We start from the raw sequence: 15,329 nt of genomic DNA, 5'->3' as shown, positions 1-15,329 counted from the left end.
TAATTTAAATAATAAATTCAAATTTTGAATTTATAATGTATTTAATTTATTAAGCTCAAAAGTTGAGTTGATTAATTAATAAATTAAATATGGTGGATAATATGTTTAATGGGCTTGTGGGGGTACAAGTCCAACATATTAAATAATTAAAGTTTTAATGGACTTTGATTAAATTAATTAAACTAGTTGGACTAGCCCAATTAATTAAATCAAGCCCATTAATGTTAATTATGTAATTAGGTTATTATTTTATTATAAATAATATATGCAAAGCTCAAAACCTAGCCACCACAACACAATTTACGTGAGCATCCACCTCCAAAAGAAAGAGTTTTTCGGCCACTTGGTTATGAAAAAAAAAATATTGTGCCGTCTCTCAATTTTTCTTCTCCTACGCGAAATATCTTCTGTATTTTTCTAGTGCAAATTAGAAGAGGAACATACTATCTAGTCGTGGACTTGATAGGAGGATTTCTTTGAAGAAAGTTCGTAGGGAATCATCAAGAGCCAGATCTGTAATACCGGATCGGTTGGTGTCCAGTAAATTAAGTTCACAGAGGTATAATCTTTAACATCCTATGAATGTTTTGTTAAATCATACGCGCGTCCAAAGCATAATTATTTTGTTTTTCAAACTAAAATAAAATTTTAAATCTTCCGCTGCGTTTGGGCGCGTAGAAAACCAGATCCAACATAACATACATATATATATGGCACATTCATCGTATTTCGATCAGATTCATGCTAAATATCTAATAAGCCAACACAGGAGAAGTAAATACCTATACATTATTCTGATTCCATGATTAAGTATTAGCTAGAAATGGATACCGTTAACATCAGATTTCCTAGTCTATATATATATATATATATATATTACAATTTACACCAGGTGAGTCACATTGTTGCATGCCGGCCTGTCAAAATCTTAAGTTAACAAGGCACTTTTGGAATTGATGTGAGGTTTGTATAGAGATTATTGCTATAAATAGTAGCTTTTCATCAAGGAACCAAGTACCCAAGAAGAGCAAATATTCAAGAATCAACAAGAACTTAAATATGGCCAAGGCAAGCAACAATACTTCCATCATCCTCAGCTCTGCTTTGGTTCTCTCACTTATTCTCATGATCGTTACTGCGGCAGAAAGCAGAGTAACTATCAATGGTAAGCCTTCATTTTTTTAAAAAAGATATATTCTTTTGTAAGTTCTAACATAGTCTTGTTAATCTGTGCATAATTGTACATTCTTGAAAATATGTTGCAGCTAAGAGTAAGGCAAGCGTCACACTTGTGTGTGATACTGTGACTGCGGTGACTAAAGGAGACACTTGTTTTGACATTGCAAAGAGCAACAGTTTGACCACCGCGCAGTTCGACGCCTTCAACCCTAACGTGAACTGCGATGGACTCTTCATCGGCCAGTGGCTTTGCATCGATGGGTTTGCGATTTGATATCAATACCAAGTCATCTTATGAGGAAGCCGATAATATTCTCATTACATGAATAAGTTTTTTAGGTATATTTGCCTTTGGGGACTCAACAAAATTGCTAGTCCATTGGCCTATTGCGTATGTTTCAAGTTCAAAGCATTGTTCTTTTATGTTATGTTTCGATAAAGTTATGGTTATATTTCATCCATTAATAAAAAGTCTCATCAATACCAGACTACGTGTTTGCAAAAGAGAATAGACAAAAATTTCATTTACTCGTTATTAATTGTTTGAATTTATGATAATTAAATTTTATACAAATTAAAATTTCTATATAATTTCTAAAAACATACAATTATCTTTAATTTTTTTAAATAAAAATTCATATCTAATTTACTAAAAACTTTAACATAGAAAATGTTGCCCCGAGACCACTAAGATTTGGAGTACGTCTTTTATGATACAGTATCATAGATTTTTATTCGTTAGATAGATCAACTATATTTATATTTACAATAAAAAGTATTATTTTTGACCTAAAAAATAAAAAAATTTCATGGATGACCAAAAAAAATATTTGTTTTATAAAATTAGCTCGTAAGACTGTTTTACAAGATTTTTATAATAGGGTTTTGGATTTAAATCTGAGTAAGATGTTTAGTTAATTTAAGTTTAGATAAATCCCAATACAAAGATTTTGTCGGGTTAAAAACAAATGTATAATTTTGTTTCGAAAAGTCGCTTTTATTCTCTAGCGACTTTTGTTTTCATCTTCTGAAAAAATGAAACGCGACGACGCTTTTTGGGAGATCTGTTCATCAAACAGTAACGTTTTCAATCCCCAAAAACCCACTCTGCAAATTATTTTAGGCCGATACAAACCAAGCGCAGTAGCCACCGGCCGCCATTTTTGAGCTGCAGCTTAGCCCTAGTCCAGGTACAATTTCTTTTTAATTTTCTCATCTTGTTTTTTCTCGCGATTCATTATTTTATTTTATGGAAGATTTAGCTTGAACGGAAGAATTTAATTGGATTGTTCGTGTTTCACTTTAATCCAATATTGGTGGGTCGGACCTGAAACGTAGTTGAGTTCTGTCCGAAAAACTTGCAATTTTGATTATGAAAAATTGGGGGCAAACATGCTTTTGGTCCCTGGACTTCATTCCTAGAACAATTCACGGACTGACAGTTTTGGTCCTTCAACTTTCTACATATCAAATGAAATAGTCGTTTAGGTTAAACGGCGAATGGGAGAAGAAGGGTTTCATAATTTCTCTTCCCTTTCAATTTTTTTTCTCCTCTAGTACTCAACGTGTCGCCATCTTCTTAGGCCACCACTACCACGACATCTAGGTGCTACCCTGCCACCTTTGCTTCGCCTTCCATCATCATCCTCTCTTCCACCGTACAGGTTTGGGGATCTGAGTAAGATCAATTTTGTCGTGAGTTTCATGTTAACATAAACATGAGTTCATATATTGCTGTTAATTTCTGTATTGCAGTAGAATGTTGTTTCTGCATGTTTCTTTACGGTAAAAAATTATGTTTAGGCACCAATTTATGTAGATTCCATCTGTAGACCATCGTTGCATGATATTAGTACCTATATAAAGTTAAAAACAGTTTTATTAAAATGGAGCAAATAAGGTATCTCGGAGGGCCAAAATAGACGTGTTTCTACAATTTCAATCCTATAAACTCTTGGTACAGGGATCATTCTCTTCCTTTTGATCACGTCATATATTGTTTAAGTTCAAATAATTTGCTTGTATGCCATTTACTGTTGTTTGGTTCTGAAAATTTTACACATTGGGCAAACTTGATGTTAGGCAACTTCTAATGAGACATTAATTATTATATTCTTTTTTATATTTTGGGGATGTGAGATTTTTATGTCTTCATGTTTAGAAAGGCTGTTCTGGTTGTATTTTGGATTTTGGTGAATTTTGTGATATGGATTAAGAGAAATGGAAGATGAAACTTTTTTTGTTTTTGTTTCTAATGGATTTTTTATTTTATTATTTTAGTTATAACTTTATATTTTGTTGCCCGTTATATTGAAGCTAAGAAATTGACCTTGAAATTGACCTTGAAATTGAACTTTGCAATATTGAAATTCAATTTTGATGCTGAAAAAAATGAGGAGTTGGAAGGGTGGAGTCAAAGCACGGAGAGAAGTGGGTGAAGAATTTTTGCTGAAGTCTCTTTTATATGATGTTTTGAATAAAAATTAGTGTTTATAAATTTTGTTGTTTGCTGAGAAACTATTGAAGATTTTGAGTTTTGTTAATTGGTTGGATTTCATGTTGCAATGAAGAGTACAAATCATGTAATTTAATGCTGTTAAAAAAAATAGGGTCATGTGACAAGTACGTGACTTCTACCGTTAATTTTAACCATTAAGTTAACGGTAAGGACCATTCTTGTGCTCTTTATAAAAGTTTTGGGATTAAAATTATCATGGTAAAATGTTTTGAGGACTAAAATGTTTAAGTTGTAAAGTATAGGGGCCAAAAGAGTGTTTTTCCCAAAATTAGGATTGAGGTTTAAGAAGGAACTCTAAATTTTCCTGACAGACGGGTTGAATTCACATCATGTTGATGAAATCGGTGTGAATAAAAATTGCAAAAACAAGTTGCACCGGTGGATTTATATTATGAATTTGAGATTCTCTTGTTCACAAGTCCTTCAATCCAAACAAATCTTCATATTGAAGTGAAATTCATGATTTTTTCGAAGTAAATGTAAGTTTCTGGTGGCTCTGCAGGATTTTGGAAGTTGATGATATGGGGGGAAAGCGGAAGAAGGGTGGCGAGGATGGTAGTGAAAGTGGGGAAGAAGGAATAGAAGAAAGAAAAACCAAGAAGATGAAGCAGATAAAGGAGGCCTTGCGTCCATCGATGATTAAGAACAAGGAGAAGAGGTCAGCCATTCATGCGAAATTGAAGCTCCAGAAGAAGGTCGACAAGCGGAAGAAGGTCAAGGCTCGTGAAGCAGCTGAGAAGAGGGCTCTGGAGCTTGGTGAGGAACCTCGTCCTAAGAAAACCCCTCGCACAATAGAGAATACTCGTGAACTGGATGAGACAATATGCAAGCCGGATGATGATGAGCTCTTTGCTGGCAATGATGCCGATGAATTTAATAATATTTTGAAGCAAGAACGGATTCCGAAGGTCTTGATAACCACATGCCGCTTCAATTCGACTGTAAGTGTTTCGTGATTCGGGATAGAGCCATGATTTGAGTTGATTGGGGTGGCATGATGTTTTTGGATGCACAACCTACTTTTTGGAAAAATTGAAGTATCAAACATGTTTTGTTGGGAGAAAACTCAACGAATCTCCTAGTGTGGGGGAGGACCTAGGTATATAATTGCGGGGCAGGGGAGGCACTGGGGTGATTTTGTTTATTTGAGTTTGGTGGGTCTGGCCTACCAGATTTGTGTTCCGCAGTGAGTTTTACTTGGGTTCCATTCATGCTGCATCAATGAGTGTCTTATGCTCTGTTCAATTTTGTGGTTGATTGTTTATACTGCAGAGAGGACCTGGTCTTGCTTAGGATCTTCTTTCTATAATCCCCAATTCTCATTACTACAAGCGAGGAACATATGACTTAAAAAAGGTTCAGTCTTTGACCTCTCTCCCTCTCCCCCCTTCCCCACCATGTTTTGAAAAGATGAGCCTTCGTTAAGTGAGATTTAAGTTGTATGATTGCTGTCCATGGGATACGATTTTATTTTTTCTATAAATAGTCATCATTCCTGCAGATTGTTGAGTATGCGAGAAATAGGGATTTCACTTCAGTCATGGTCATCCACACAAATCGCCGAGAACCAGGTCATCCTTGCTCTAAGCCTAACCTGATAATTTTTGTTGCTTTCACGATTCTGTATCAATACATGCGTTTTTATGTTGTGTGTTTTAAGTTATATGTGGGACTTATGCATATCTGGTATTTTTTTCTGGAGTTTAAAAACTCCAGAACATGCTATTGGTTTTAATATATTTAGCTGATTTGTAATTATCTTATTCAGATACTTTTGTACCTAGTTTGTGAGCGTATTTCTTGGCTGTTTGGTTGTTGTAAAATTGAAAGGTGGATGGGGGGGACTTTAAAGCCTTTTAAGGTATAGGATAGGTTCCCTTTTGTGTTTCATCGTAGAAAATTTACTATATTAATTCTTGTGAGTTGCTGCAGATGCTGTTTTAATAATCGGGGTGCCTGATGGTCCTACCGCCCACTTTAAACTTTCAAATCTTGTTTTGCACAAAGACCTTAAGGTTCGATCATTTTCATTTGCTTATTCTCATAATGCATCTGTTTTTATATAAAACCTCAAGAAAGTGAACTAACATTAAGTGGAATATAATTCACCAAATCTTGACCTCTTCATTGTTATTTTTGGGTTATTTGACGCACTGAACTTGCTTATTGGTTGTCTGTTGTGATGTAAGTAAGGTTTTATCTTACTTTAGTGGTTCTTGGATTATCTGGTATGCTAAATATTTTGTGCTATTAACTGTCTGTCTTTCAATTACTGCAGAATCATGGCAACCCAACCAGCCATAAGCCTGAGTTAGTTTTGACTAACTTCACGACACGCTTGGGGCATCGTGTTGGCAGGTAGTTCTTTTTGCTGCTTCATATGATAATTGAAAAGTAACTGAGTCATGAAAGTTAAGTTGTAGTGGTAAAGCACAAGCTCTATTGATTTTTGGTATTGTTTTTTTCTTGTTACAGAGTTGCTGTTTAGGGCTAATTCTTGATTTGAAATATGTTATAGAGTAGTCATGATACGATGTTATGGGTTTCAAAAATCAAGGTTTATAAAAGTTCACTGAGCTAGCCTTGGTTTATGTTGAAGGTGTTTTGAAGTTGGCACAATCTTCCTATCTTTTTTTCTTTCTTTTTGTTTACGCTTTACCCTCTTCTGGACTGTTTGCCATTGACAGGTGGTTTTGGTACTGCATTAACATTTTTTTAATGATTTTCTGATTAGGTTAATACAATCTTTATTTCCACAAGACCCTAATTTCCGTGGTAGGAGAGTTGTTACCTTCCACAATCAACGCGATTTTATATTCTTCCGTCATCACCGGTACTTAGATTATCTGTGTATGATCCATTTTCATTTCATTGAATTGTGGCCTGCTTTTCTGAATTTATCCGTTCTTCTCTTTGAAAGATACATATTTGAAGGCAAAGATAGCAAACAGGTGGAATCAAAAAGTAAAGATAGCAAAAACAACGAGGACGCAAACACCCAGCAAAAAGTTATTGCCCGGCTTCAGGTTTATGCTTCTAATCTCTGGCTGGTGCCATAACATAAGTCCATTACATGTCTATTTTTTTTCCCAAATTAGTTCATGGTAGAAAAAATCAGATCAATGATTTGTATGAATATAGTTCAAGCTGCATAAGAAGTTGCATTATTTTTGCTATCTATCTGGCAGGTGAATGAACTGGTATGTTAGCCCCTATTTTAGGCTATTAATTTTATATGATACTGAGATTAACTGTCCTCAACTCACTTCACCTGTTAAATATCTATTATGCCACATTATTCCATGTACTAGCAATGACCATGTACTATCAATGACCCAATTCATCAAAGGACCATTTTGTTGGAACGTATAATACCTTTTATCATCATTAATTCACAATATTGGATATTCTGCTAATTATCAAATTTTTTTATGCTTCAGCAATTTAGCAGTTGCTTGCAAGATCTTTTATAGTATACTAATTAAAAAACACCATAAGTAATACTTTTTTCAGCATCTAACATCTTTGTGCAGTTTTAATTTAAAAATGCCATAAAATTTAAGAGAGAATAATATAACCCCTGTAACAAATCACTGCTTGTTTTCTATCAGTACTCTTTTACTCTTAAGTAGGGTTAGATTGAAAAATATTTATGACATGATACATGTTTCGAAGGAGGGAGTAAAATTTTAAAATGAAAAAGGAGTGTACAGTTTAAATTGTTTATGGTATAAAAACTTATTGGCCTTTTAAGAATGCATTGCAATTTACTAGTTGACTTGTGTGCTGTGCATAATTGGAAAAGTTAGTTTATCAGCATTCTTCAGCTGTTATTTCAAACGTGATTGAAAACTTGTTACAGAATTTTGAATTTATTCACTGATTATTTGTTACAGTCTTGTATTTGTTAGCAGTTTAAACGTTACTTGTATAATATATGCTTAATCCATGTGCTCTTGCCTTTTGTGTGGGTTTACGAACTGTATGATGATAAACAACTATTAATGCTCTAATTTCAAACTCTTAGGAATGTGGTCCTCGTTTCACGCTGAAACTAATCAGTCTTCAGCATGGAACCTTTGATACCAAAGAGGGTGAATATGAATGGGTTCACAAGGTACTTTCCAAATTGCTAAATTCTTAGCATCTTGGATTTGCACGATTCATGGTTGCTTATATTTGTTTTTCATGTGTTCTTGATGGCAGCCCGAGATGGACACAAGCCGCAGACGATTTTTCTTGTAACTTGCTTTATTTTCCAAAATGACTTCCAGTTGCAGGTGATTTTTCTATTTGACGTAATTTTAGATACAGTTTCTTGGCCATTGACTGAGAAGCTATTGGCAGTGTATAAGTGAGCAACAGTAGTAGAGCTCTGCGTTAGGCAGCTCGAATTTTGAGCCGTATTTAGTTTCTTTCTTTGCTAATATTCAAATCACTATTATATGCACAATTATGTCAAATGTTTCCAAAAAAAGAAAAAGAAAATTGTGTCTCAATTTACTTGTCTTAATAAATAGTTCTATGAAGACCATTCTTTAAATGCAAGCAGAATGCGAAAAGTCTGATGACAAAAAGTTCGCCATCTTTTCTAGAATATATTTAAAAAAAGACAAAAACTTGTGTGAGACGGTTTCACGGGTCGTATTTTGTGAGACATATCTCTTATTTGGTTCATCCATGAAAAAATATTATTTTTTATGCTAAGAGTATTACTTTTTATTGTGAATATCGGTAATGTTGACTCGTCTCACAGATAAAGATTCGTGAGATCGTACTGTAAAAAGCAATCAACAGTGGGCTTTATTATTAGCTGTGAATAAGTTGCAGTTTTTCATTCAATAAATTTAGTTTTTTTTTTTGTTATCCATGTTTATGTAATGGATTTCTTCAAAATTAACTATACGTATTAGGTCATACAAACCATATAAAGCCATAAATAAATTTATTAGATAAAGTATACATAAGTAATCCAATAAAAATACATAAAAAATAGATTAGTGAAAATGAAATTCTATTCACATCTCCATTTGTCAACATTTTATAATTATATTTAATAAATAAAAAATCTAAAATTTAATATTTAAGTTCATTTATTTATTATGATAATTTCATTGGTCATATTGCAAATTTTTATTATGCAAACTATAGAATCGGTGATACGAATTTATACATATCATAAACATTGTATTTCAATTAAATAACAGTGTATTTGGCTATCTAAATACGATTTTTTATGACAATAAACGGCCTTATAAATTAGTCGATAATTCTAATTCAGGCACACATTTTATGTTACCAATCATGCATAAATATCATATATGACCTTATTTTTATAACGAACTTCATTGATTTACCGTCTCATTCATCAATATAATTCATAAAATTAAGAGAGGGTTATTTTAAATAAAGAAAAAACTTGTGTGAGAGGGTCTTAAAGGTCGTATTTTGTGAGACGGATCTCTTATTTGGGTCATCCATGAAAAAGTATTACCTTTTTTATGCTAAGAATATTACTTTTTATTGTGAATATCGATAAGGGTTGATCCGTTTCACAGATAAATATTCGTAAGATCGTATCACAAAAGACATATTCTTTAAGTAAACTCAAATTTGGTATTCAAAAATAAAATCATTTATCGACAACAACAGAATCATTTTCTTTCACAAAATTTGACAAATTTTACTGTGGTCCAAGTCACACGATATTGATCCCTCAACGGATAGGCCCTTCCCAAATTTTCAAGTTGGTGTATGGTCAAATCATTGCAAAAGTTGTGTTACACCCGGTACAGGCATAGAAGAAAAACTAAAATTTTATATATTTTGTTGGATGGATATACTCATACCACATATATTTTATATGATAATTAAGAAATAATGCCACCTAACTTGTATTATGGTTGCATAAATATCGTTTATAAAAGTCTTCGTTCGATTTCGGATGATAAGGAAACAAATTTACTTTCATATTTAATAATAATAATAATAACACTAGGTATTACCTAGGGATGTCAATGGGTTCGGGTTTTACCCAGACCTACAATGGACCCACGTGTATGGGCTGGGTTTGGGCATACTAAATGGGTCATGTGGCGGATCTCGGGTCCAATTTTTCAGACTCGTTCGGATATAGGGCGGGTCATAGGGTCCTATAATACCCGTCTCATACTCATCCCATATATGTGGATATAAATACTCTAGGGTTTTAGTTTTATTAATTTTCATTTTTTTAGTAGCTCACCTAAACCATAACGATCTTAGCTATTCCTATGTCAACTGTTGCATTTGAATTTGCTTTTAGTAATAGTAGAAGAATAGTTGGTCCTCATCTAAGTATGCTTAATCCAACGACTTTGGAGGCATTGATGTGCTCGCGAAGATGGTTGTGGGATGAGGTGTAAGATAAATAAATCACAGTTTTATTTTGTTATTGTACTTTCATTTTAATTTTTTTACTGTACTTTCTCTCTTTAAATTACATTTTTTCACAGTTTGAAATTACAGTTTTATTTTTTCCATCTACTTTCTCTATTTAATTTTGTAGTTAATTCTTCAAGTAGTTTACCAACTTGTCCCACCATTCTTGATGAAGAGGAAGATGATCCCGAAGAATGTGTCTGAAATATTGCCTACTCGTTGATTTTATATTGATCTGTTTAAGTTATGTTATGACTTATTTTTGGGATGTCAAGACTTTTTTGGAGAGCCAGTAACTCTTTTTTTTATGTAATTCTTTATGTCATGAAAATACTTTGTTTGTTATTATTAAGTGTGGTCGAAGACATGAATTAATTTTCCACAATGTTGTATTTAGAGGCTTGTCTGTTTCATAATTCAGTCATGTGAGAAGAAATATTACTTTTTTATTTTAAAAAAATTCGGGTCTCACGGGTCTACCCGACCCCGTTTCATATTTGAAGTGGGGTGGGTCCGAAGAATATTTAACCGGAGTGGGGCGTGTAATGGGTCAAAGTTTTTTTCATGGGGAGGGTTTTGGGTTTAGCCATATCTGCCACATTGACATCTCTAGTATTATCTGAGACCGTCTCACGAATCTTTATATGTGAGACGGATCAACCCTACCGATATTCACAATAAAAAGTAATAATCTTAGCATAAAAAGTAATATTTTTTCATAGATGACCCAAATAAGATATCTGTCTCACAAAATACGATCCGTGAGACCGTCTCACACAAATTTTTGCTTAATAATAAAATAAGCTAGAGTGATTGTTTCGATATTAACATGGAGAGATCACCATTTAAAGAATTAACATGTTACCTCATATTATACCAAGGGTTGACCATACATCATATTGTGGAGTAAAAAAACGTAAGGGACATGCTGGATCCCATACTCCTTTGTCTTACCAGTAAGTTTATATGATCTCACGAATCTATATGTCTAAGATAAATCGACCTAATCAATATTTTTCATGAGAAATAATATTTTTGAGATAAAAAATCATATATTTTACTAAATCCCTCCCGATATAACCGTTAGAAAGGTTTTTTTTAGATAAAAACAACTATGCTCCGTCAGTCAAATTTCTTCCATTTGAATCGGATTCGTGTATTATCTGGTGTTTTTGGCTTTCATGCATCCTTTCTATATGTTGTGGCATATGGTTCCAAATGTGTTGAATACACTATGTACTTAGATGAGAAAAGGTAGGAGAATGGAACGACAAATGATAGAAAAGAATGGACAACCAAAAAGAGGGGGAGTTAGATCATCAATCGCACTCTTGTTTCCGAGTATTGGAAGTTATGCATTGCATTGATGGCTACCACTCTCACTCCGTTTCAGGATCTTCTCATGTGCACATAACTTAAAAGAATCATGCATTAAATTTAGTGCAATAGATAATAATTGACTAAATTACAGATTTATTAAATAATGTTGTTGGTTAAATAAAATAAAATGGGAGATTATGTTGTATTCAAGAATCCACCCAATATGCTGCTGAATTTAGTGGAACTCAACTTTCTGACGATCTTTTTGGCATCTGAGACCTCAGCTTCTGCAAGCTTTTCGATGTTCTTTAAGTAACCTGATTTTGAAATTTTTTTTCTTGTGATGCTGCTGCTTGTTAACGACATCAATATTGAAAGCAATAGCTGTTTCCTACCGGAATTAACGTCCCCTGGGCCGAGAAGCTGCATCAATATGCCTACATTTTGATCGTTCTGCACAAATTTTTTCCTGTTTTTGGGTACCATAACCATGTTAGATAGTGTTTTTGCTGCCATTTCGTGAATTTGGAGCGATTTTGATTCTAGGAAACTAACAAGGACTGGCATAAATCCTGCATCCCCCATCACTTTCTTAGCATCCTCAGACGTCCCACATAGCCAAAACGAGGCCTTTAGGGCCAATTCACGAACAGAGATCTCCCCAAATCGAAGAAAGTAAAGTAAATGATCTGTAAAACAAGAATTCATCAACACACACAAAGAAATATCCGATCCAAAGCATAAATTCACGATTCCTTTGAATGCCATCTCTCGTGTCTTGGTTGATAATGATGATTTGGGATCCAAAATACACGCACTAATATGCGAATTCCACCTTCTTCAACGATCATTTCTCGGATCGATGCATCCGAGTAAGCCATAGTCTGCAAGAAATCAAGTGAAGCTATCTGCATAATTTCATCTTTGGACCTTACAAGCTTAAGGAACAAAGAAATCGCCCCTTCCTCAACCATAAACCTCTTGATCTCTTCAATCCCAACAAGGTTTTTCAACACCCGACAAGCCAAATTTGCCAATTCTCCCCCATTTTCACCATTCTTGACACAGATTTTCAGCAGGGCTGACACCCCACCATGAGCAAAAACAGACCACGCATTATCAGAATTCTCCGTGACCTTTATCAAACACCTTGCTGCTGTTAGATTAAATTGCTAAAACAGTAGCGAAGAAACGAACTTGTAGAGATAAAACAATAATCGAAACAGGTGTGATGTTTACAGTATGACTATTGTGTAAAAGAAAACAAAACCAAACCGAGGCATGTAGCATGTACAGTTTCCTTAAAACAGATTCGTCCCCTCCTGTATGTGTTTCGAGGATCGTCTTGGACGTCTGTTTCGCAGGATACGACGGAACAACCAGCAGTGACTTAGCACGAGACACTACTACGGCGAACTGAAAACGTCGGAGGCCAAATGAAAAGCTAACAATATGAAATGTAAGAGAATACTTGAAAGAGAAAAGATTATCATGTGTGAAATGAGGAAATGAACCTACTATATATAAGCCCCAAAATGCACACCAAAGAGTCATGGAAGATTAATTAACTCAATCAATCTTCCCAGTAACTCAAGAATATGAAGAACCAAAGGTCTTCAAGTAACTCAAGAATGTGGAAAGTCAAAAGACACTCCACAATAATGAGCCACAACTAACTCAAGAATGTGGAAAGCCAAAATACACTCACACATTTATGAGTCATAACTTTCATTCAAACTCTAAATTTTATTAAAATTTCCAACAGCTGCAAATTCTTGACTCGATTCATTTCCCGACTCCAGAACTGGAATCAATGGAGCAATTACCCCTGCATCAATCAACACACTTTTGTATGACTGAAAAACCGCAATCAGGCACACCGCCTTTGCTGCTGCCTCTCGAATTTCACTCACTTGAGAATCAAGAAAACGAACCAAAAAATTGACAAAACTCTCGAGTTCCACAGCAATATTTACATATCTCTCATCTTCTTGAATGGCTTCGTTGAACTCAACAAGGGCTTGTTTCTTCATAATAGTGCTTCCGATCTTTATCCTGGATGATACATTGTGGACATAAAACCTTATGTCCTCTTTAGAAGCTGAAGGCACAGGCTTCAAAACTACAATAGCATAGAGCTGCGTCACCAATCCCAGAGCATATATATCAGAAAGAGTCTTCACTTGGCTATCCAATTTAGCAGATACAATATCAAGATCGCTTTGCATGTAAAGCTTCCCACAGTACGAAAGTTCCAGACAACGCTTTAAAAGACCACCACATTCACCAATGGTGGCTGAAATCGACTCTACCGTGATACAGAGTGAAAAGTTATCATTTGATTCACAATTTTCGACGTTCGAGAGTATGGATAAAAGCTCTTCCATCTTGTTTCTTATGGACATCCATTTTGAAGCAAACACTTTGGTTGAATGTGAGAGTGCAATCAAGGAAGAGATCGACTCAATTGCTTGCAGCAGTCTTCTCCTTTCAGTGGATGTTTCAGGGAGACTATTTCTTCACCCATCGGGAACCTAGTTGAATTCTTGTAGATAATACAAGATTTATATGTTTATGTTTAGTATGTAATCTGAATTGAATTACATTACGTTTCCGCTTTGTATTTTAAAAAAAAAATTAGACCCTGTTTATTATATAATTGTTTGAATTATTCCTAAAGACGATTAAGGAATGAATTAGCGTCCGGGTCCCCACAACAGGTGGTATCAGAACATTAGGTTCCAGAACAGCAGGTTCTAGAACTATAGGTTCTTGAGATTGAGATAGAAGAGAGTGAGCGGGGTAGATTGAGTTTTCCTTCCTGCATGTGATTGCTAGCATGTGATTTACTTATAATGTGGAATTACATTGTGTATGCTAAGTATGATTTACTGCTTTTAATTACATGATTACCTGAATATCTGAATTGATTTGGTAATATGTCTTATTTGAAAATGAATCAGAACCAATTCTTGATCAGAAGGTAAGCTGATCAGGAAGGGACTGAGATTGATTTATCTCATGTGGTACTAACCCTTGTGGTAATCAGATATACCTCCAAGAAGAATTCGAGAATTAGGTAGTACTTCGATTGATCAGATGGATGAGACAGAAACTGTGATGGAAACACAGATGAAGAGGTTTCAATCGTTTCAACCGCCGATTCTGAAGGGTAATGAGACACCAGTGGAGGGTGAGAATTGGTTAGATGGTATAGAAATACTGTTTGATTTACTGGATTATCCAGATGAACAGAGAATCAAACTGTTGCCCAACCAGTTACGAGAGGCCGCCAAGAGTTGGTAGATTACAATTAAAGGAGTATTAGAACGGCGTGGTACTGTGATTACGTGGGAAGTCTTTAAAGCTGAATTCTATCGAAGATTCTTCTCAGGATCGTACCGAGAGGACAAGAGAGCAGAGTTTGAGAATTTGAGACAGGGCCAACTGAATATTGAAGAATATGTTGCTAAATTCTCTACTTTAATGCGTTTTATTCCTCAGCTAGCTGGGAACGATGAAGCTGTAACTGATCAGTTCATCAAAGGATTGAATTCAGAGATAGTTGCATTGATAAATATGCAGCGACCTTACTATTTTGCTGATACTTTGAATAAAGCAAAAAGGGCTGAGGCGAGTCTGATTAGACAATAAGAAAGGTTGTGTGCAATGCAACCCCAGACACAACAATTTCCTCTCCGATTGGATAGTGGCAGTACGAGTGGAAAGCAAAATTTGTTGAAAGCTCGAAAGAAACAGTTCAAGAAGTTAGGAAGCGGTTCATCTAACTCCAGTGGTTCTAGCCCGAGTTATACTGGAGTTTATTGCAGAAGAGATCATGTTTTCCGGTGAGATGGTTCTGGTTTTCCAGCGCGGCTGGGTTGAAGATTCC

At 34.8% G+C, this 15,329-nt stretch overlaps 1 protein-coding gene and 1 pseudogene across 1 annotated transcript; one reads left to right on the top strand and one right to left on the bottom strand.

Moving 5' to 3' along the window:
- Positions 1–2,826: 2,826 nt before the first annotated feature.
- On the top strand, positions 2,827–8,190 carry LOC142540605 (uncharacterized; annotated as a pseudogene).
- Positions 8,191–11,632: 3,442 nt separating this feature from the next.
- LOC142538454 (uncharacterized) lies at positions 11,633–13,824 on the bottom strand. The gene is made up of 4 exons (XM_075643769.1): positions 13,201–13,824; positions 12,713–12,853; positions 12,273–12,609; positions 11,633–12,126 (listed from the first exon to the last, which is right to left on the bottom strand). The coding sequence occupies exons 1-4, from the start codon at positions 13,822–13,824 to the stop codon at positions 11,633–11,635; spliced, it is 1,596 nt and encodes a 531-aa protein (XP_075499884.1).
- Positions 13,825–15,329: the final 1,505 nt, after the last annotated feature.

Source organism: Primulina tabacum, chromosome 3 (assembly GCF_025594145.1).
Source record: "Primulina tabacum isolate GXHZ01 chromosome 3, ASM2559414v2, whole genome shotgun sequence".
NCBI lineage: Eukaryota > Viridiplantae > Streptophyta > Magnoliopsida > Lamiales > Gesneriaceae > Primulina > Primulina tabacum.
Note: the sequence above shows the minus strand (reverse complement) of the source record. Positions and strands in the feature narration are given on the sequence as shown.

Bases quoted from the DNA above. Each gene is read 5' to 3' on its own strand.
- LOC142538454 (XM_075643769.1), bottom strand. From the start codon at position 13,824: ATGGAAGAGCTTTTATCCATACTCTCGAACGTCGAAAATTGTGAATCA. The intron at 12,610-12,712 runs GTTTGGTTTTGT...CTACTGTTTTAG, and splicing joins TGTACATGCTACATGCCTCG to CAATTTAATCTAACAGCAGC. The intron at 12,127-12,272 runs GTGGAATTCGCA...CTTGTTTTACAG, and splicing joins AGAAATGATCGTTGAAGAAG to ATCATTTACTTTACTTTCTT.